Source organism: Dipodomys ordii, unplaced genomic scaffold, assembly GCF_000151885.1.
Source record: "Dipodomys ordii isolate 6190 unplaced genomic scaffold, Dord_2.0 Scaffold1, whole genome shotgun sequence".
Taxonomy (NCBI): domain Eukaryota; kingdom Metazoa; phylum Chordata; class Mammalia; order Rodentia; family Heteromyidae; genus Dipodomys; species Dipodomys ordii.
The window spans coordinates 52,453,242-52,476,615 of record NW_012267217.1 but is presented as its reverse complement, the minus strand read 5'-3'; the positions used below and the strand labels follow the sequence as shown (position 1 = coordinate 52,476,615).

Genomic DNA, 23,374 nt, shown 5'->3' with positions numbered 1-23,374 from the left:
CCAAAAAAAAAAAAAAGAAGACTCTCTATTTTGTGGCTGGAAGAATCAGAGATCTAGAAGCCTGCCCTAAGCTGTCTATTGGGTTAAGGTTTAAGCTTCCCAATATGTGCAGATAGATCATAATTTTAATAAATTTGGCAAATACCACTTTCTGATAAATTGTACATTCTCCATTTTAGTACAGCCAGGATTCCATATACATTGAAACTATATTAAATCTTAATCCTAGTATATGAGATCTCAGAGTTACCCAGTTTACCTCTCTGTTTTGCCTTGCTCGTTCTTTTATTTTTATTTATTATTATTTTTGTTGGGCTTGAACTCTAGGCCTGGGTGTGGTGCTGTTCCTCAGCTCTTTAGCTCAAGACTAGCACTCTACCACTTGAGCCAAGCACCACTTCTGGCTTTTTCTGTTTATATGGTACTGAGGAATCGAACCCGGGGCCTCATGCATGCAAGGCAAGCACTCTACTACTGAGTCACCTTCCAGGCCTCTGAACTAGGGTCTATGTAAACAGGATCACAAGTCTTCTAGTACTACATAGAAGCTAAAAGAGAGGCTGGGCCTCCCAAACTCCTTACCCTGAGAGCTCCGAGTAAGGGGAAGCTTTTTTTTTTTTTAAATTAAAACAGTTTATAAACAGAATTACAAAAAATAAAATGACATACTCTCCATCCTCAACCCGTGAAAGGAATAAGGGCTAAGGACTGGTGAACCCCTCAATAACAGGGGTGATGATGTTTATCTCTGTAGCCTAGAACTGAAACAGAGGCCTGTGTACTTATGAAAAAACTGCGGGGAGGATTTCAGGAGCTTGAGAAAGGAAGCAGTCTTGTCAGGTAGAGGTATTTCCTTAAGGTCCCAGAGGCATGCTTCTGGGGGGTAAAGGCACATGATCAGAGAAAAGACCCTTGAACATAGAAAAGGAAGAAATCTTCTCTGGCACCAACAGCAATAAAGTTTACTGGCTGAAATCATCCTGAATCTGGGGGGAGAAAGGGGCTCTAGACATAAATCTCTTCAAGTTTCTCACTCTCAGGTAAATTGGCAGCTTATCATTCTTTTTTCAGTCTCTTCAGCTCTCAGATGAGTTAGTGGCTTGTGTAGGAGAATAAGGAAGACTTGGCAACAGTAAGGCAATGAAGGCTGGAGGCTGGACCTCAGGATCAGGGATCACGTGTTGTGGTTTGGCCTTAGGAGATGGATGAGTTTTCTGCAGTGTCTAGCAGAGGCAGGCCTGGGGCTGCCATGAGGCAGTAACTGATTCCCCAGAGACAGCAAGGCTAATTTCTCACTGGCACCCAAGGACACCAGCACCTGTGGGATAGGAAAGTGACAGAACAGGATGTGAGGCTCAGAAACAATGATGTCTACGGCACATGCACAGGATTCCCATTTAGTCCAGCAATGCAGAGTCTGGAAAAGGAAGAAAAGGGAAATGGCTTTTGGGGACCCAGAACAGACTCAATGGGAGAAGAAAACCTTGGAGACAAGAATCACCACCAGGATCCACTTCTAGTCTCCTTGGTTGTACCAGAGGCCCTTCGACTTGTTCCCAGGAAGAGACAGTGAAAGCAGCAATGACTGGCAGTAAACCAGAAAGTATGATTCACAGACTTCCAGAGGTCCCAAACAGGATTCAAACTAATTTCTCATCAAGAACCTCTCTGACTACTTTCCCTACAGAGACAGTCAGAGTATTCTGTCAATTCTGTTCTGCATTAACTACCCAATATACATTGACTTTTTTGTTCGGTTGTGAGACTTGAACTCAGGGCCTGGGCGCTTGTCCCTGAGCTGTTTTTGCTCAAGGCTAGCGCTGTACCACTTTGAGCCACAGTGCCACTTCTGGTTTTCTGGTGGTTAACTGGAGATAAAAATCACAGTCTTTTCTGCCTGGGCTGGCTTTGAACTATGATGCTCAGATCTCAGCCTCCGAAGTAGCTAGGATTACAGGAGTGAGCCACTAGAAACCAGCTACATTGACCTACTATAATCAGTGTTATCACAGATGTGACTTTTTTTTTCTTTTTCTTTTTTCCATTCCTGTGGCTTGAACTCAGGGCTTGGGCACTGTCCCTAAGCTTCTTTTGCTCAAGGCTAGGACTCTACCACTTGAGCCACAGTGCCACTTCCAGTGCATGCTAGGCAAGCACTCTACCAATAAGACCACAGATATGACTTCTACTGGACTCCTTAGATACTAAATCTTGAACAGAAGAGGCAGAAAGTCCATGGTTAAAAGAGTACAGGCTAGCCAGGCACCGGTGGCTCAGGCCTGAAACCCTAGCTACTCAGGAGGCTGAAATCTGAGGCTCGCAGTTCAAAGCCAGCCTGGGCAGGAACATCTATGAGACTCTTATCTCTAATTAACCACCAGAAAACCAGAAGTGGCACTGTGACTCAAGTGGTAGAGTACTCGCCTTGAGCTGAAGAGCTCAGGGACAGAGCTCAGGCCCAGAGTTCAAGCGCCATGACCAAAAAAAGAAGAGCACAGACTGCACTCAGATTTCTGAATTCAAAAGTCTACTCCCACCTGCTTGCTTTGTAACCACAACAAGTTACTAAATTACTTGAGCCTCAGTTCCTCACCTGCAAAATTTAAACCAGATAATACTGCAGGTAATAAACCGCTTAGCATAGTACTAAAAAAAAAAAAAAGATAGTTGGCTTCTTCATGGACCCCCAAATCTGGTCTTCCCTCAGTACTCTCCTGGCTCTAGAAGAAATAAAGCTGTGGTCTTTGAGATCTCAGGTAGGTTCTAGCCAGTAGAGACCTGTTCTAGCTCCTCTTCCTTCTCTAGGGTGAGAGATAGTAAACAGAAAACCCATCTCCAACACACTGCCCCCAAGTTTTGTGCACCTGGGCAAGAACACAGCTTGCATTTCTGAATGTCCAAATTCTATACATATAGACTATCTCAGAGAAATGTGAGCTACAGAAGCCTGGATTGTCAAGACTTACAAGTCCTCTGGGATGTACCTGATGGATGCAGGGCTCCTGTTGGAGGCTCCGGAGAGCAATGAGGGCGGCCTCCTTCACATTTGGCTGAGGGTCTCCACATGCCATCTCAAGGAGCCGTTGGGGCACTTGGCACTGTAAAAGCTCTTCTCTCAACCCCACAGGCCCTAAGTTGCCCAGAGCTGATGCAGCATTGCGCCGGATAGCAGCCTGAGGATCTCTAAGCAGCTGGGTGATACTGGGCACTGCAGTGGCTAGGGCAGGTCCCAGGGGACCAGCTTGGTAAGCTGCATTGCCCACAGCAAAGCTGGCACTACGACGTACAGAAGGGTCTTTGTCTCCAAGCCCTAGCAGCAGAAGGCTGAGCAGTCCGGCCTGGCACTGTAGTGCCCCACGTAGGGTTATGTTGTGTTGAAGCAAATGTCCCAGAAGTCCATAAGTTCGGGCGCGCACAGTGTTCTCTGGGTGGCCCAGGAGACTGCGCAGGGACCGGTAGGATTCATCAGAACCAGCCAAGAGCTCTTGGATAAAAGACAAGTGGCTGGGGGACAGTACCCGAGCTGCATGGGCCAGCAGGGAGAGAAGGTCAGAGATCAGTAGAGGCTGGTCACTCAGGAGGGCAACTGAGAGGAATGATATAATGGTTCTAGGTGAGGCAGCCACTGTGTTTACAAACTGGTTGAGAGAGGTGAGATCCATCAGGGCCAGTCGGGTGAGGAGGCTGATGGGCAGCTCCACTTGTGATAACAGAAGATGGCGGCAGCAGACCTGGGGCAAGAGAGGTTCAGGTAAAGGGAGTTCAGTGAGAGAGGTACACTGCAGGTATGCAGGAGAAGCCTTAAGGCTAAGAGAGAGAAAAGACAAGCTAAGGGAAAAATTACCCCAGAGAGCTGAAGTCCTGCCCCACAGTATTCCCCATGAAACACATGTGGAGCCCAAGAGCATCGGCCTTTCCAAGTTCACCCCTGGCTTTGTAAGGACCTCCAAAGATCCAGGGTGTATATGCCAAGGATTGCCAGAGAAGTGATTTAGCTGTCAGTGTCTGGATCAGGATGTTCTCCCCACTGAGCTCGAAGAGAAACAATGGGGGGGGGGAGACAGAGAGACAGAGAGAGAGACAGACAGAGAGAGAGAGAGAGAGAAGGGAGGGAGGGAGGGAGGGAGAGATCAGCCCACCTTTAACCACATGTCTCTGTATTTGGGACTGACTGCTGTTTATACTCTTTCTCTCTCTCTTTTTTTTTTTTTTTGGTTAGTTGTGGGGCTTGAATTCTGGGCCTGGGCGCTGTCCCTCAGCTCTTCAGCTCAAGGCTAGTGCTCTACCACTTGACCACAGCGCCACTTCCAGTTTCGAGTGGTTTATTCGAGATAAGAGTTTCACGGACTTTCCTGCCCAGGCTGGCTTTGAACCGAGATTCTCAGATCTCAGCCTCCTGAGTAGCTAGGATTACAGGCGTGAGCCATTGGTACCTGGCATATATCTAATTCTTAAGTCAAACAAGATTCTCCACTCCTACATGGGCCTAGGGAGAGGTCTGGAGGTGTTGGAAAGTGAATTACAGGACACAATCCTGGTCATCTTTCTCTACCTTTACTTCCTGTAACTTCCCAAGTACCTGAAGCAAGTGGGCTGCAACTTCTGAGTCCCTGAGGTCAGCCAAGATATCTACAAGAATGTCAGCATCCACATCCAGGGCGAAGGGGAAGCAGAGGAGCTGGCACACAGAGAGCACCACAACAGGGAGAAACTCAAACCCGTGAGGCCTAAGGATAGCAGTGCAGAAGAACAGACCTGGTCTTGCTCACTTACTCTTTTTCATAGTTCCCTCCCTCTCCTCAAATTTCCTTTCTCAGCAACCTCTTACCCCCCACTCCTAAGGTTTCCAGCCTAAGCCTTATTCCATTTTTGGCTGTATAACTCAAACTATTGGCTACTTTTCTCCTATTCCTCCATCCCCCGCTCCATTACTGACTCTGGATCTTCCATTCTTCTTCTGCTAGCTCTGACTTACGCCTGGCTCAGATGATGCAGGAAGTTGGGGGAAAGCAGATGCTTCAGAGTAGACATGAGGATGCTTCCACGCTGTGACAGGTAGCTCAGACATAACTGGGGTTCCTGGGTGAAGGTGGCAATGGCTAGGCTCAGCAGGGCTGCCATGCCTAAAAACACCAAGGATGGAGACCTAGTGAAGCGTGTTAAGAGACCCAGATGCCCCCATGTCCCCACAGCTCCCAGGGCCATAACCTATACATCCAGCTCCCTCCCCATCTTTGGGCAGCTACACTATTACACTCTGATACCCTGCCCATAGCAGCAGCAGCAGCACATATCTCCACACACATTACTCCTGTTCTAGGCTGCTTCTTCTGAAGAGTGATCCACACAATGGTTTCTAAAAGGAGGCTATGCTAACAAAGATACCTTGCGGGGAGATCAGTGTCCAGTCTGGCTCTGGGTTGGGTGGGCTGGATAGTGACAGTTCCTCTTCCTGTGGAGCCCCCCCTGGTAGCCTCAGGGCCATGGAGAAGCGGTGCCACAAAATAGTCCATACTTCTGAGCTAGCCACATCTCTGATCAGGCTACCCTTCCCCTGTTAGACACAACATGAAAGAGGAGGGGTGAGGAGGTAGAAGTCAGGAGTGCAAATGTCTGTTTTTATTCCTGTCCTTTACCTACAAAAGAGTCCAGAAATAACTTGTCCTCCCACTTAGTATTTCCATATTGTTTTACTGTCTTTTTGTTTGTTTGTTTGAGACAGGAAGGGTCTTGATAAATTGCCCAGGCTGGTCTCATACTCATGATTATTGTGCTTTAGCTTCCTGAATGCTGGGATTACAGATACCCCAAAACCCAGAGTATTGTCTTCTGATCATACCTTAATTCCCTGATCTCTCAATCCATGATTGTATACTGAAAACTAGGGAATTGGCCTGTTGGGGTTCACTTGTATCAAAGACCAAGTTGTGCATGAGGTCTATAAAAGAAAAATACTTAATTTTTTTAAAAACAAAAGCAGAAAAAAACCAACGACACCAACAGGGATTCATTTGTTTCCTACTGGATGTCCATGGATACAGCTAAAGAGTTTCCTTTTAAGGGGTCTTACTTCGGGCAGGTGGGGCAGTTATAAGACACAGAAGCCTGAAGGAGAGGTAAGCAACCCATGCTTCTTCGTTCTTATACTGAGGCTTAAAAAAAAAAAAAGGAGGCCCAGTTTTTCTCTCCTTTCTTCCCACCTATACTTAAATAGCTTTCAACCTTGGTAAGAAGCTGTAGTAGGAGGATGAGGAGGCCATCGTAGAACCCACAGCTACCCGGTGGAGTCAGCCGGACCTGTTGGGAGACACACAAGAATCTACCTGGTTTGGTGGAATATTTCTTTCTTGGCCTGGTAGAGTAGGAACTCTTCTGGACTTACAAGGCTCATTAGTGTAAATAGATACAGAAGCAATGACAGTCTACAAAGATACTTGTTAAACAAAAGGTTGCCTAAATCATCTTCCTGGAGGTAGGAAACTAATTCATTAAAAAATTTAAAGATGGGCTGGGAAAGTGGCTTAGAATGCTTGCCTAGCATGCATGAAGCCCTGGTTCGATTCCTCAGTACCACATAACCACATAAACAGAAAAAGTGCTAGCCTTGAGCAAAAGAAGCTGAGGGAACAGCCTGAGTACTGAGTTCAAGCCCCAGGACTAGCAAAAAAAAAATTAGGGATGGGGAGATTTACTAAATAAATACATATTTAAAGGAATGGAAAGGATATAGCTCAGTGAGAAAGTATTTGCCAAGCATGTACAAGGCCTTGGGTTTGATATCTATCACTATAAAATAAATAGATCTTAAAGACAGGTAAAAGACAATGGCAGTAGAAAGAGAGAATATTCCAAGAAAATCACAGCATATGTAAAAGTGGATAGGCATCAAAGGCCACAGTATATTTTCTTTTTTTTTTTTTTGGGTCCGGTCCTGGGGCCTGAACTCTGGGCCTGGGCACTGTCCCTCAGCTCTTCAGCTCAAGGCTAGCGCTCTACCACTTGAGCCACAGCGCCACTTCTGGCTTTTTTCTTTTTGCTTATGTGGTGCTGAGGAATCGAACCCAGGGCCTCATGCATGCAAAGCAAGAGCTCTACCACTGAGCCACCTTCCCAGCCCCTTAATTTTATTTTTTGTCTCTCAGTCACTACTGTATCTTCAGAGTCTGGAATAGTACAATGCACTCAACATGTACCCATGTGTTCAATAACTATTGCTTGAGCAAAATAACCATATTTACCCTTAAGAAAGCTAACTCCGGTGGTAGTAAAGAGAAGAGACTGGAGCGATTTTTTGAATATCCAAGTACCAAAGACCAGAAGAAAGATGATGTGTGCATAAACTAAGGCAGGTCAGTGTGTAGATAAAGACTTTAGAGTCAATTGGAAGATGGATTATATGGGACTTGGGGTAACCAGGTAGAGGGGAACAAGGGAAAAGAGGGAGCCCCTGTTTGAATCTTAGTGCTTTTCACCAGTAATTACCATCTCTCTGAAGTCAACTTCATGCCTATTTGGTGTTCTTCTAAGTGTGTTGCAGAGTAACATATATGAATGTATAATTTATAAATTATGAAGAACTTTATTCATATGAAGGTGACAACAATGTGATTACAAAGTCTATTCCTACAAAATGAGAAAAAGTTCTAACGGTCCTAAAAAAAGGAAAGGGGACAATCTCTGGAAAGAAGAATGCAGAAAAGAGGCTACAAACTGATTGGAATTACTGAAGAATGCACAGTTAAGGAGAAAAAGTGAGAAAAGCAATTGCAGAGTGGCCTTTGCAAGAGAAGCAGAAGAGACAAAGCAACAGGAAGGACTTTAATCACTGAGCATGAGCTCCAGGAGGCAACTGAGGCAGCAGGGAAACCTTATACCTCTCCTGCTTCCCTTCCCTGCTTCTTTCTTTAGAAGCCCTGTCGCTCATGGAGCTTGTACTCTCAGCCTGGGCACTGTCCCTGAGCTCTTTATCTCAAGGCTAGCGCTCTACCACTTGAGCCACAACACCCATTTCCACCTTTTTCTGTGTATGTGGTGTTGAGGAATCGAGCCCAGGGCCTTATGCATGTGAGGTAAGCACTCAACCACTGAGCCACCTTCCTAGCCCAGAAATCGGAAGTTCTGACCAGATCAGGCTCATAGAGGCAAAGGAGAGGACAGAAAGGTCTCCTTGATTCCTTTTCCATTCCATTTCCTTCAGGCTTGCTGGTATTTCGGTCTTTTCCCTGGAGTGCTGTCCTAGTGTCTGACACAGAGAAAATGTGTCTGGGTTTTCCCCAAAGGCCTCACCTCTGCAGGGGCAGATAGGGCATGCGCGGCTGCAGCAATCCATTCCCTGGGCTGGAGGTCAAAGGTCACTCCTTGCTGACCAAGTTGTCCTAAGAGACAGGCCGCTGCATTCTGTGGAAGATGCAAGGGAGAAGGGCTGTCCAAAAATGAGTGGTGTTTAGAACAGGCAGAGAGGATTTACATCCTGGTTCAGAAGAATGAATGCCTGAAGAAACAGCTGCAAATGGGAGAGTGACTCCTCACTCCCATGAGGAATGGATGATAGGGTAAAAGAAGGGAGTAGGTGGAGAACTCACCACAAGAGAGACGACGTGTGAATGGGTAAACAGATTAGCAACCTCACTGCTTAGCTTCTCCATTCTAGAATAAGGAGATAAAAATCACAGGCATATTGTTTTCATAGGAGGCAAATAAGGGGCCCTCCCTCTTTTTGGACTTGCTTATGCTGCCTGTCCACTTCCAGAGCCCAAAGCTGATGGGAATCCAAGTCTGTTCTTTGTAGAGAAATCTTCACCATCTCTGTCCCAGACCCTCCTAAGTATGGGCTAAAGGGTACCACTCCCCACATTGTGTGCCATTAGCTTTATGCGTAGACTTCAGCAAAGAGATCTGACCCTAGCAGGGCAACTGTAATTTTCGCTACTCAGGAGGTTGAAATCTGAGTATTATGGTTCAAAGCTTGGATAAGAAAGTCCATGAGACTCTTTCCTCCAATTAACCATAGAAAATCCCAAAGTAGAGCTGTGGTTCAAGTAATAGAGTACTAGCTTTGAGCAAAAAACCTCAGGGACAGCTCCCAGCCCCAGGATGAGCTCCAAAAGAGATAGGGGCAAGAGGGGAAACGGGAGATCAGAAAGGAACAGGGGAGGGCTGGGAAGGTGGCTCAGTGGTAGAGCGCTTGCCTTGCATGCATGAGGCCCTGGGTTCGATTCCTCAGTACCACATAAGCAAAAAAGAAAAAAAAAGCCGGAAGTGGTGCTGTGGCTCAAGCGGTAGAGCTCCAGCCTTGAGCTGAAGAGCTGAGGGACAGTGCCCAGGCCCAGAGTTCAGGCACCATGACTGGACCCAGAAAGGGACAGGGGGACAGGAAGTTTTTTTTGTGTTGGTGGTGGTCATGGGGCTTGAACTCTGGGCCTGAGCACTGTCCTCAGCTCTTCAGCTCAAGGCTAGTGCTCTGCCACTTGAGCTACAGCGCCACTTCTGATTTTCTGGTGGTTTATTGGAGATAAGAGTTTCACAGACTTTCTTGTCTGGGCTGGCTTAAACTGTGATCCTCAGATTTCAGCCTCCTGAGTAGCTAACAGATAGTTATTTCACCTTGTGACTTACCCAGGCGGCAGATCTTGGAGCCGAAAGACAAGGAGTGAGAGGAGGTGCAGTGCCACTTCAGTAGACTCTTCCCAATCTATTACTTTTATCTAAAAAAAAAAACAAAACCAAAAACAAAAACAAACTATCAGAACTATCAGAAAAACCTCTGGGTGAGATGGGGGTCCCTGTGAGATACCTACCCATGTTGCTGGCCTACCTTGCCCTGGACCAACATCAACAGTGACTCCAAGGCCAAGGATTCCTGCCCTAGAAGACGGCATAGGCGCTCACTGGCATGGCAGCAGGAGTAGAACACCTAGGGAGTGGAAGGAGTATGCTGGTGAGTGAAGTAGGTCAGGGTTATTAGCCTGGAAGGCTGAGCTGAAAAGCAAGCATGCCTTTCAACAGAGCTGGCATCCATACTTGAGGGTTGTGATGGTTAGTCTTGATTGAACAGAGAAACGAGGAGACTAGTAAAGCACACCTCTAGATATGTGTGTGAGGGTGTTTCCAGAGAGGACTAACTCAAGGTGGATGGTACATACTGCAGGTTGGAGGCCCAGGTAAAATAAAAGAAGAAAAAGGGAAAAGCTCAGGCATTCTGTCTCCTGGCTACCATCATGTAAGCATTTTATTCCAGCATGCCCACCCCTCCAGGATAAACTGGAATCTCTAAAATCTTTTTTTTTTCTATTGTGAAAATACTGTACAGAGGAGTTACAATTACATGGGCAAGATAATGAGTACAGGGGCTGGGAAGGTGGCTCAGTGGTAGAGCGCTTGCCTTGCATGCCTGAGGCCCTGGGTTCGATTCCCCAGCACCACATAAGCAAAAAGAAAAAAGCCGGAAGTGGCACTATGGCTCAAGTGGTAGAGTGCTAGCCTTGAGCTGAAGAGCTGAGGGACAGTGCCCAGGCCCAGAGTTCAGACCCCACAACTGGACCCCAAAAAAAAAAAGATAATGCATACATTTCTTATCAAGCATTGTAGCCTCCTCCTGTTTCCCCTTCCCATCCTTCTCCTGGCCCCCACCCAAACCTCCCCCCTCCCCACCCAATCTCTAAAATCTTTAATCCAGAATATTTCCTTTCTTTCTTTTTTCTTTTTTCTTTTTGTCAGTCGTTGGGCTTGAACTCTGGGCCTGGGCTCTGTTCCTCAGCTCTTCATAGCTCAAGGCAAACACTCTACCACTTGAGCCACAGCGCCACTTCTGGTTTTCAGATGGTTTATTGGAGATAAAGAGTTTCACAGTCTTTCCTGCCCAAACCGCGATCCTCAGATCTCAGCCTCCTGAGTAGCTAGGATTACAGTTGTGAGTCACTGACACCCAACTACTTTTCTTAAGTTGTTTCTATCAGGTGCTTTGCCATAGTGATGGAAAGTCTGACTAACACAGGGGTGGGAAGAAACTTCTACTTCTTGCTGTGATATATTGAGACAGGGACACTGCTCAGTTCTGATTAACATGGCTTAATCTAAAATTCTAGCAACCATGGGGAGAAAGTACCTTGAGAAGGTGAAGGCATAGGATGGGATGCCGCAGGCCAGAGATGAGGGATGGCCTTAGCTGGCTGCTCTCCTCAGTCAGCTGATTTGCCAAATGCCAAGAGACCTGGGGAGACATACTTGAAAACTCCATCCCACTGATTCCAAACCTATTCCTTGTTTATTTCTAATCGACCCAGATTCTTAATCCTTTTCTAGTGCCTCTTTTCAGGTTTACAGGAACCTCACACCCCATTCTATTCCCAGTTTCTATGGCTAATGAATGTAGAGCTGAGTCTTGTCCTAGTTTGGACTCTGTGTGAACAGGTACAGAGCAAGCTGTTACTGGGCAGCACACAAGGCAAACTGAGTCCTGAGTTCTTGGAGAAGCAACTGGCTGCCATGCCACCTGAGCAGCTTATCACGGAGCCCTTTCCCTCGCCAGCTGGTTCAGGCTCTGCAATTCTGGCTACACTGTGTTTAGCGAATGTTTCAATACTGAGAGAGCCATAGAATCTCTTTCTCTTTCTGAGAGAGAGGGCCAGCTTCTTCAACTTCTCTGGCAACTGGGAAGAGAGGAACAAGAACTTAGAGCTGAGACCTGCTCCTTGGCGTCCCAGCAGTTGGGCAGTCCTACAGGAGCAATGCACATGGCTGCCAGGGCACAGGAAAAAGCTCCAGGTAGATCTTCACTCTGCTCCCGCAATGGCTGGCTCACTTGCGGGGCTCCTACAGAAAAAGGCAAAGAATGCAGGGTGAGGTCACGTCTCTGTTTTTTCAATTTACAATTATTGAGCACCTACCAACCATCAGGCATCATTTAGATAATGGAAGGAGGAAGATCAGAGCCAGACCTATATAACAATAAAGTCAAGAGAGCCTTCCCTCAAACTAGGGGTATGGCTCAAGAGACAGAACCCTTGCTTAGTGAATATGAGGCTCTGAATTCAAACCCAAGTACTGCCAAAAAAAAATTCTGGAAAAAAATAAGCCATTGATTGTTAAGTTGAATTGGGGTGGTGTAGCTCAATCATAAAGTGCTTGCCTAGCATAAGCAAGACCCGACTCCACTCTTAGCATCCCCCTGTCTTCACCTGGGGGTGTGTGGAAAGGGAGCTGTGGACTTGTCAAGCCATGAAGAAGCCCATCCAACACAGCACGCTGGGTGGTCAACAAGCTGGAGTAAAAGGCTTTGGAGACAGCCCGGCTGTTCCCATCCATGGCTTCACACAGTACAGCAAAGCACTTGAAGGAGACAAAGGTAGAGGTAATGTCAGGGCATCAGAAAACTGAACTCAGTGTTAAGAACCAAGAATATACAAAGAACCCCCTTAAAAAGAGGATCAAACCCCTGAGGACAGCTAATTCTATACAAGCTTTGCATTGTCAGTATACTATCTGTCTTCCCTTTCATTTCCCTTCTTCTCTTCTCTATACCTTCCTCTATTTCTTCTCCCTCACTTTCTAGTTTTTTGGGTTTTTTTGAGTTAGGGTCTCATCTAAGTATGCAGACGAGGTCACCCTGAAACTTCTTCCTATTACAGATTGGCCTCAAATGAATGATTCCCCCTCCCAGCTTCTTTAAGGTTGGGATTAAAGGTGTATGCCACCATGACTTCAGCTATGTTTTTGGTGTTGGGGTGAACGCAGAGTTTTTCACATACTAAAATACATGCTTTACCACTAAGCTACATTCCCAATCTTTCTATTTTCAAATCAGCTCCTCCTTAGATGATGTCTCTCCTCAAAGTATAAACTATGGGCTGTAGGGATAAAGATTCAGAATTTCAAGGAAAAGGCTAATTATCCCAAACTCCCTCTGCTACTCATTGTACAATGATATGAGAGTTGAACAGTAACATGAGCAACTATTAGCCAAAATCTGTGTTAGCTAGTCAATAGCTGGGGCTGGGAAGGTGGCTCAGTGGTAGAGCGCTTGCCTTGCATGCATAAGGCCCTGGGTTCAATTCCTCAGCACCACATAAGCAAAAAGCCGGAAGTGGCACTGTGGTTCAAGTGGTAGAGTGCTAGCGCTGAGCTGAAGAGCTGAGGGACAGCGCCCAGGCCCAGAGTTCAGGCCCCATGACCGGACCCAAAAAAAAAAAAAAAAGACAGTCAATAGCTTTCTGACTAGAAAGTGGGGAATATGAAAGTAGGATCTCAGACTAAAAAAGTATGGAAGTTCTATAGATGGAGGCGGGAATATAGCCCAGATCTATGTTCCCAACTGCCAGTTTGATTGGTCCGGCAAGTGTTAACTTCTTGCCTTCTGAGATCAGGGACTCCTGAATTGTTTTCTCATTCACTCCTCTATTCTCCTTACTTCCGGAGCGTAGGACAGGGAACTGACATAGTTCACTAGTCTTCACAACAAATAAAGCTGGGAAATACTAGATGATCAGCGACATTTCTATTTGTGATCCCCTGGTAAATGCCAAACTGCTTCATGCCTCTGAGTGTTTAGACATGTTGTTCATTGTCTGAAATGTCTTCCCTATTTTCCTATTTCAGCCACCTGACAAACTGCTATGCACTCTTCAAATCTTAGAAGAAATAACTTCCTTCTTCAATAGTTCTTCCAGGACTCTTCAAATAGCATTATTGGTATCTTCAGTGGTGCTTCTGTATTGTATATAAAGTTCTGGTATGTTTTTTTACATTCCCCTGTGAGGTGAGGACTTTCTCTTACCCATGTGATATATGGCACATGGTGGGAATCTAATTCAAGTTTGTGGTGTTAACTTGATCTGACACTTTACAAGTCCTAATAAAGGGGATGCAAATCTGGAGGTGGGAGTAGATTACCATAAGGCTGTCCCTTCGAAATGTCTGCTCAGAATCATCTGGTTGGGCAAGTAGTTTCCCCAGCAGGTCCAGAAACAGGTTGGCAGCTTCCTGAAACACCTGTAGGCTAGGGAAAATGAACTATGATTTCTTCTTATTTGTATACTAAAAGCCCAGGTAGCATGAATAGTCAGGCTGAGCAGGCAAGAGAATCTCTAAAAATGGAACACATCAGAATGTTCCCTCCTTTCTTCCTGACTGAACACACACACACACACACACACACACACACTGTTTTTCTTTCCTCTCTCTGTCTCTCTCTTCTCTCTCTTTCTCATTCCTGTCATAGATACCACTAAGCCCCTTTTACCTCATTTTTCATATCCTGACCTTGTTCCTTCCATTTAGGCCCACTGTAACTGCTGATTATTAGAGCCTTAAAGTCTTGGGGGTAAAGTTAGAAGTGTTTCAAGACCCCTACAAAGACTAGCTGAGTTTAGGGCCACTCAGCTGATCCCTAACTCTATCACAAATCACAGCTTATTTTCACTTGGTCTCTTCCTAAGGAGGAGGAAAAGAAATGAAGTAAAAAGTGAAGCCAAACTAATTGATAGAGAAAGTTTCTTTCAGCCCACCTGTCACCAGTCTGGGTCCTCTCCAAATTGAATGCACAAGCAAAATAGGCCTGAATCACAGCCATCAGGTCCCGTAAGAAAGACCCATACCATGGTTGCTGCCAGGGAAAAGGAAATAGAGAATAAGGGCAATGTAAGGGGTAGAAACAAAGATTACAAAATAAAATAAACTTGAAAAACTCCACAGCAAAAAGGGTATAGATAACCAGTCAAGTAAACCTAACAGGGACAGAGGAAGAAAAGTTTGAGCAAAGAGACAGTCAAGATAGAAGAAGTGCCAGCTAACAGGCCATCACAGCCTGGAAATGTTGTCTTATTTGGCCTGAACAGCATTCTGAAGTGTAGGAGGCTCTATTTAAAAAAATAACAATAACAACATCAAAAAAGCATACGTTTTTTAATTCCTTAAATTTGCCCAAACTTAATACTTACTAGCAGCATAGCATCCTAGTTGCCCTAACATGGGCTCAATAAACTCTGACTCTGGAAGGGTTTCGCCTGTACTATAAGTGTAGCTGTGGCAGGACATAATATGAGGAAGTAGAAGTCTGGACCCAAGTATATGGAGTCATAGCTCTTCCACTTACTGTCTTTGTGACCAGTTACAGGTTAGTGATTATGTAGGAGTTAATCTCTGGATTTCAGTATCTCACTGTGTGAAATCAAGTCAATATGATGAGGATCCAACATTCTGAAATAAAATATTCTAAATATCAGAGAATTTGATTTTGTGTGTGTGTGTGTGCCAGTACTGGGTTTGAACTCAAGGGCTAGGCACTGTACTTTAGCTTTTTTGCTCCAGGCAAGTGCTCTACCTCTTGAGCTATAGCTCCACTTACAGCTTTTTGGTGATTAACTGGAGAGTCTCATGGATTTTCCTGATGAGGCTGGCTTTGAACCACAATCCTCTGATCTCAGCCTCCAAAGTACCTAGGATTATAGGCATGATCTACTAGCATCTGGCTTATATCAAAAAGTTATATATGTGTTGGATGCTAGTGGCTTACATCTGTAATTTTAGCTACTCAGAAAGCTCAAGTCTGAGGATCACGGTTCAAAGCCAGTCTGGGCAGGAAAGTCCATGAGATTCTTATCTTCAGTTAACCACAAGAAAACTGGAATTGGAGCTGTGGTTCAAAGTGGTAGAGTATTATTATCCTTGTGAGAAAGAGCTCAGGAACAGTGCCGAGGCCCTGAGTTCAAACCCCATGTCTGATTAAAAAAATATGTTATATATGAAAATCTGGGTTTCTCTCTTTTCTTGGAAAACCAGAGGATATGGCACATTGGCTCAAATTTCCACAGGGCAAGATGGATGAGGGCTGAGGAGGAGATGCCTCATTCAGAGTGGGCATGTGCTGTATAGTTCATCATGCTTTCCATAATTAGTTATACACACAGACCACCTCACTGACTTCACACCACCTATCTGGCCTCAGAAGGCATAAGTTTACAACTGATAATCTGGTAATTAGAAAAAGGAGGAAAGAAAAGAAAAAGCAGTTAAGTCAAATACAGATGAGTGTTTGAAAAAGAGAGGTCCAAGGAAAACGATCTTCTGTTGGTCTCCAGAGGTTCCTGGCCTGGTGCTCACCTGCTGGATACTGCTGTTTTCCTGGCTGTGCCTGAGCAGGCTAAAAAGCATTCCAGGCAGCCCTGCTTCCCGGCAGAATGAATACAAGGGAATGGAGTCACTGCAGCTGGACAGAAGACTGCTCAGGACCCGGAGTGCAGGGAGTATGTGGGAAGCACCCGCCAGGGTACCTTTCAGGATCTGAGGAACATAAGGGAAACAGACAGTGATTGGTAGTATCATAAGTAAAAGGAGTGCCACAAATACCAAATGTCCCCAAAGAATTGACAAGACAAAATGTTTACATTTCTTTCTTTGGTAGTATAAAACTCAGAAAAAAAGAACAAGGAAACAAGGAAACCATACCAGGGAAGAGGAAAGTAGAAAGGTCAACTGATACAGAACACCAGTGACCTAAGTCCCATTCATAATCACTTCCTCTCTCCTTCAGCCCTTGGCTTTAAAAATACGCTACATGGGATTGGTGGCATGGCTCAAGTGGTAAGCTGGAAGCCCTGAGTTTAAACTCTAGTACCACAAAGAGGAGGAGGGACTATTGAGCTATATAGAGCTCCATGGTGAAACACTTGGTCTACCATGTGCAAGGTACTTGGTTCATCATTCACAGCACGCACACGCGCACACACACACACACACACACACACACACACACACACACGAAAACTGGGTGTCAGTGGCTCACATCTATAACCCTATCCACTCAAGTAGCTAAAATCAGAATTTTCTGCCAGCCTGGGCAGACAAATTCAAGAGACTCATTTCCAACTGACAAACAAAAAGCTAGAAATGGAAATGTGGCTCAAATGATAGAGCCACCAGCTGTCAGTAAAAAAGCCTAACCAAAGGGATAAATGCCCAGAGACCTACAAACTGCCTCAGATGAACCAAGAAGATATAAAACCACTTAAACAGGCCCAAAACATGCAATGAAATGGAGGAAGCAGTCAGCAGTCTTCCAACAAGGAAAAAGCCCAGGTCTGGATGGATTTATGGCTAAATTCTCTAAGGCTTCTTTTTTTTTTTTGGTTGATTGTGGATCTTGAACTCTGGGCCTGGGCATGGTCTCTCAGCTCTTCACTCAAGGCTAGCGCTCTACCACTTGAGCCACAGAACCACTTCTGGCTTTTTCTGTTTATATGGTGCTGAGGAATTGAACCCAGGGCCTCATGCATGCAAGTCAAGCACTCTACCACTGAGCCACCTTCCCAGCCCTCTCTAAGACTTTTAAAGTTAAACTATTATCAGTACTCCTCAAACTTGTCCATGAAACAGAAAAAAAAAAGATAAATTCCAAACTCAATATGACACTCATTCCAAAACTAGGTAAAGATCCAATAAAAAAAAATGAGAACTAGGCCAGTCTCTCTGATGAATACAGTTGCAAAACTTCGATTTAGCAAGTAATCAAAAAAATCATATGATCAAGTAGATTTTAACCTAGAGATGCAAGGCTGGTTTAACATATGTAAACCAACAAATGTAAAACATCACATCAACAGAGCCAAGGACAAGAACCACATGATCATCTCAATAGATGCAGAAAAAGACTTTGGCAAAATCTAATACCCATTCATATTAAAAGTTCTGGAGAAGCTAGAAAAAGAAAGAGCATACCTCAAAATAATAAATCTATATATGGCTGACCAAGAGCCAATATCATACTGGTGAAAAACTAAAACCATTTCCTCTAAAATCAGGAAGAAAGCAAGTATGTCCACTCTTTCCACTCCTCTTTAATAAAGTTATTCAATTCTAGCCAGAGCAATAAGGCAAGAAAAAGATATAAAAGGAGTTCACATAGGGAAAGAAGAAATCAAACTATCTCTATTTGTGATGACATAATCTTATATCCAAAGGACCCAAGAGACTCAATCCCCAAGCTCCTAGAGCTGAATGATAACTTTAGCAAAGTAATAGGATACAAAATTAACCCACAAAAAATCAGGAGCCTTTCCATATACTAACAACACACAAGCAAAGAGGGAAGTCAGGAAAACACCATTTGCTACAGCCTCAAAAAAAAAAATCTGAGAATGAATCTAACCAAAGAAGTAAAATACCTTTATAGCAAAAACTATATGCCGGGTGACAGTGGCTCATGCCTGCAATCCTAGCTACTCAGGAGGCTGAGATCTGAGGACCATAGTTCCAACCCAGCCTGGGCAGAAAAGTCCTGATGAGACTCTTATCTCTAAATTAACCACTTAAAAATCAGAAGTGGTGCTGTGGCTCAAGTGGTACAGCGCTAGTCTTGAACACAAAGAAGTTCAGGGACAGCACCCAAGCCCTGAGTTCAAGTCCCACAACCAACAACAACAACCACAATAACAACAAAACTATAAAAATTGAAGAAAGACATCAAAGATGAAATCAGCAAATGGAAAGACTTTCCATGTTCATGAATAGATAGAATTAATATTGTAAAAATGAACATATTAACAAAAATGATCTACAAATTTAATGCAATCCTAATCAGAATACCAATGAAGTTCTTTTCTTTTTTTATGTCGCTGATCATGGGACTTGAACTCTGGACCTGAGCACTGTCCCTCAGCTCTTCAGCTCAAGGCAAGCGCCCTACCACTTGAGCCACAGTGCCACTTCTGGTTTTCTGGTGATTAATTGGAGATAAGAGTCTCACAGACTTTCCTGCCTGGGCTGGCTTTGAACTGTGATCCTTAGACCTCGGTCTCCTGAGTAGCTAGGATTACAGGTCTGAGCAACTGGCATGCGGCTATCAATGAAGTTCTTTACCAAGACAGAGAAAACGATTTAAAAATTCATATAGAACAACAAAAGACTTCAAATAGCTAAAGCAATTCTAGGGTAAAATCATAATGCTGAGTTGGGAATGTGGCTTAGTGGTAGAGTGCTTGCCTGGTATGCATGAAGCCCTGGGTTCAATTCCTCAGTACCACATAAACAGAAAAAGCTGAAAGTGGCACTATGGCTCAGGTGGTAGAGCACTAATCTTGAGCACTGAGAGGTTCAGGGAAAGAGCCCAAGCCCTGAGTTCAAGCCCCAAAACTGGCAAAGAAAAATAAAAAGTAATACTGATGGTATCACAATCCCGGATCTCAAATTCTACTTAAAGAAAACAACCAAAAATAGAACTTAAGATCAATGGATCAGACTAGAAGATCCAGAAATAAAATTGTATACTTACAGTTATCTAATATTTGACAAGGGAGCCAAAGCTATACAGCGCAAAAAAAGAGAGCCTCTTCAATAACTGGTATTGGGAAAACTGGGCATCCATATGCAGAAAACTAAAAGTAGATTCCTGGGTGTTACCATGCACAAATATCAACTCAAAGTGGATCAAAAACCTCAATGTCAGACCTGAAACCAAGAACTCATAGGTACAGGCAGAATATTTTTTAAAGAGTCCCAGGGGCACAGAAGATAGGAGAGACATGACAAATAGGATTTTTATCAAACTAAAAAGTTTCTGTGCAGCAAAGGACATAGTTACTAAACTAGAAAGACAGCCAAGAGACTAGAAGAAGATCTTTATCAGCATACATCTGACAAAGGCCTAATATCCAAAATATATAAGGAGCTCAAGAAAGCAACCCCTTCCAAAGCTAATAAACCAATTACAGAATAGGCAAAGGAGCTAAGGTGAGATTTTTCAGAAGAGGAGTTAAGATGGGCAAAAAAACAAATGAAGAAATGCTTATCATCTCTAGCCATAAAGGAAATGCAACTCAAAACAACTCTGAAATTCCCTCTCACCCCAGTCAGGCTAGCTAACATCGAGAATTCAAATAACAAATGTAGGCGGGGAGTTGGGAGAAAAGGAATCCTACTGAACTGATCGGAATATAAACTAGTACAATCTCCCTGGACAGTAGTCTGAAGGTTCCTCAAAAAACGAAACACAAATCTTCCCTACGATCCAGACATACCACTCCTAGGCATCTACCCAGAATATCACAAGCCAGGATATTGCAAAGACACTTGCACAACTGGGTGCTAGTGATTCACATCTGTAATCCTAGCCACTCAGGAGACTAGATCTGAGGATCGAAGTTTGAAGCTAGGCCTGGCAGAAAAGTCTCCTTGAGACTCTTTTCCAATTAACCATTCAAAAAAACTAGAAGTAGGGCTGGGAATGTGGCTTAGTGATATAGTGCTTGCCTGGCATCCATGAAGCCCTGGATTTGATTCCTCAGTACTATATAAACAGAAAAAGCCAGAAGTGGTACTGTGACTCAAGTGGTAGATTGCTAGTCTTGAGTAAAAGAAGCTCAGGGTCAGTGCCCAGGCCCTGAGTTTAAACCCAAGGACTTGCAAAAAAAACCCCTAAAAAACGAAAAACAAAAAAAACCTAGAAGTGGTGCTGTGCTGTGGTAAAGTGCTAGCCTTGAGCAAAACAGTTCATGGACAGCACCACTAGTTCAAGGATAGACACTAACTGCAAGCTCTACAACAGACTATTCACAAAAGCCAAGTTGTGTTAACAGTCCAGATGCCCTACAATAGATGAGAGGATCAAAAACATGTGGTGTCTATAAACAGTGAATTACAGGGAAATGGATAGACCTAGAACAAATCATGTTAAGTGAAGTAAGCCAAGCTCATGGAGACAAACAAATTTTTTGTTTGTTTGTTTTTGTCGGTCCTGGGGCTTGAACTCTGGGCTTGGGCGCTGTCCCTCAGCAATTCAGCTCATGGCTAGCGCTCTACCACTTGAACTACAGTGTCACTTCCGGTTTTCTGGTGGTTTATTGGAGATAAGAGTCTCATGGTCTTTCCTGCCTGGGCTGGCTTTGAACCATGATCCTCAGATCTCAGCCTTCTGAATAGCTAGGATTACAGGCGTGAGCCACCAGCGCCCGGCTTAAACATATTTTTTTTTGTTTTTTTTTATGTGGATGCTAGATCTAAAATACATTGGGACAAGATAAATTATACAGGACTCTAGACATTCTCATACAGTAAGACCAAAGGGGGATAATCTTAGGAGTGGAACACAAAGGCACAATAGCTATGTATACACCTGATCATATAAAATAATATTAGCCAGGCGCCCATGGCTACTCAGGAGGCTGAGATTAAGGATCATGGTTCAAAGCTAGCCTGGGGAAGGAAAAGTCTGTGAGACTCTTATCTCCAATAAACCACCAGAAAACCCGAAGTGGCACTGTGGCTTGAGCTGAAGGACAGCACCCAAGCCCTGAGTTCAAGTCCCATGACCAACCAAAAAAAATTTATCAAAATGAACTCCAGGAAATGGAAAAAAGAGTTTTTTTTTCTTTGTTGCTGTTTTCATTTTGTCTTATTTGTTCATTTATGTCTTTGGGAAGGTAAGGGAGAGTACAGAAATGAAGGGACAAAGGGTAAACAAATGCAGCTGTGGTAATCACTGGATACTATGTGAAAGTGAACTATACAACTTGTGGGTGGAGACAGGAGGGAAAAATTGAGAAAGTGCGCAGGGAAAGGATAATATTGTCCAAAAAGAAATGTACTCTTTACCTGACTTATGTAACTATAAACCTCTGTACCTCACCTTTATAATAACAATAAAAATTAATTTTAAAAGCCTAACCAAAGGAATATTTAGGGGTAACAAAAATGTTCTAAAATTGGACTATAGTGACAGTTCCACAACTTGTCACATCTATTAAAGTTATTGGTTATATGCCAAAAATGAGTAAATCTTATGGCATATAAATTTACCTCAAGAAAGTCATTAAAATAAAAACTTTTAAGAGAGCCAGGAATGGTAGTATATGTCTATAATTCAAGCACTCAGAAGGCTGAGGTAGGAGGATTTCAAGTTTGAGGCCAGCCTGACTTACATAGCAAAATTCTATCTCCAAAAAAAATCTTTAAACAGAGGGAAATAAACACAAGCAATATATTTTATGGGAATGTGTTTTCTCTCATTGTAAAAATACGTTGATAATAGCTTCCATTTTTTGCCTCTTGGTCCATTATATTTAAAGTATTTACTAGAAAAGAAATATTTGTTGCTGGGCACTGCCTATAATTCCTGCTATTCAGGATGTTGAAATCTGAAAATCACAGTGCAAAGACAGCCAAGGCAGGAAAATCTGTGAAACTCTTACTGACAACCACTAAAAAAGCTGGAAGTAGGGGCTGGGAAGGTGGCTCAGTGGTAGAGCGCTTGCTTTGCATGCCTGAGGCCCTGGGTTCAATTCCTCAGCACCACATAAGCAGAAAGAAAAAAGCAGGAAGTGGCGCTGTGGCTCCAGTGGTAGAGCACTAGCCTTGAGCTGAAGAGCTGAGGGATAGTGCCCAGGCCCAGAGTTCAGGCCCATGACCGGGCCCAAAAAAAAAAAAAGCTGGAAGTGAAGCAGTGCTTCAAAGTAGTAGAGCACTAGCCTTGAGCAAATAAGCTTAGGGACAGTGCCCAGGCCCTGTGTCCAAGCCCCATGACTAGCCAAAAACAAACAAACAAACAAAACCAAACAACAAAAAGCAACAAAAAAACCCAAGCTAAGTGATGGTGCCCAGATCCTGACTTCAAACACCAGTATGAGTGTGTGTGCATGCACACACGTGTGCATACACATACATACACACACACAACAAAGTTTGTTGAAGTTTATTGGTCCCTAGCCTAGATAGCTACTGTCTTTTCCTCCAGAAAGGGAAATCCAAGGCTCACTCTCACTCAACCTCCTCTAATCTATTCCTTGAAAGAGCTGGAAAAGGGCTGACTCTCTCCCTTTATGTCAATGAGCTTTGGTTTCACAGTTGATTTCTGAAAATAGTCAAAATCCAACCCAACACACCACTGCCCATTACCTGCCCTCCAGTCTCATGTAGCTGACTCTGGATGCGCTGGCAGAAGTCAGGATTACACAGCAGGGTGAGAGGCGCCTTCAGCTGAATGGGCACAGGATCAGTGGTCTCTAGCAAATGTTGCCACTCATCATCGCTACCTGGCTCCTGGGGCGCAGAGGAGTGAAAGAGGTCAGGAGGCATGTGTTAGCAGAGTCATAGCTTCCATCCTGGCAAGAACCCAGACTTGGCCAGGTACCGGTGGCTCATGCCTGTAATCCTAGCTACTCAGGAGGCTGAGATCTGAGGATCGAGGTTCAAGGCCAGCCCAGGCAGGAAAGTCCATGAAACTCTTATCTCCAAGAAACCACCAGAAAACCGGAAGTGGCACTGTAGCTCAAGTGGTAGAGTGCTAGCCTTGAGCTGAAGAGCTGAGGGATAGTGCCCAGGACCAGAGTTAAAGCCGCACAACCGACAAAAAAAACAAAAAAAAAAACAAGAAGCCAGACTTGTATCTCCT

At 44.2% G+C, this 23,374-nt stretch overlaps 1 protein-coding gene across 1 annotated transcript in view; it reads right to left on the bottom strand.

Annotated features, from left to right (window-relative positions):
* Positions 1–683: 683 nt before the first annotated feature.
* Stk36 (serine/threonine kinase 36) overlaps positions 684–23,374 on the bottom strand; it is a 32,302-nt gene continuing 9,611 nt past the window's right edge. The window contains exons 11-27 of the mRNA XM_013011619.1: positions 22,879–23,022; positions 16,096–16,275; positions 14,502–14,599; positions 13,888–13,993; positions 12,177–12,327; positions 11,684–11,811; positions 11,105–11,209; positions 9,815–9,913; positions 9,616–9,704; positions 8,583–8,646; positions 8,287–8,397; positions 6,221–6,297; positions 5,386–5,558; positions 4,976–5,123; positions 4,580–4,727; positions 2,985–3,731; positions 684–1,318 (exon numbers count right to left, since the gene is read on the bottom strand). Of these exons, the coding sequence (XP_012867073.1) occupies positions 1,175–1,318; positions 2,985–3,731; positions 4,580–4,727; positions 4,976–5,123; positions 5,386–5,558; positions 6,221–6,297; positions 8,287–8,397; positions 8,583–8,646; positions 9,616–9,704; positions 9,815–9,913; positions 11,105–11,209; positions 11,684–11,811; positions 12,177–12,327; positions 13,888–13,993; positions 14,502–14,599; positions 16,096–16,275; positions 22,879–23,022 (2,712 nt within the window). The 3' untranslated portion in view covers positions 684–1,174. The remainder of the gene's footprint in view (positions 1,319–2,984; positions 3,732–4,579; positions 4,728–4,975; positions 5,124–5,385; positions 5,559–6,220; positions 6,298–8,286; positions 8,398–8,582; positions 8,647–9,615; positions 9,705–9,814; positions 9,914–11,104; positions 11,210–11,683; positions 11,812–12,176; positions 12,328–13,887; positions 13,994–14,501; positions 14,600–16,095; positions 16,276–22,878; positions 23,023–23,374) is intronic.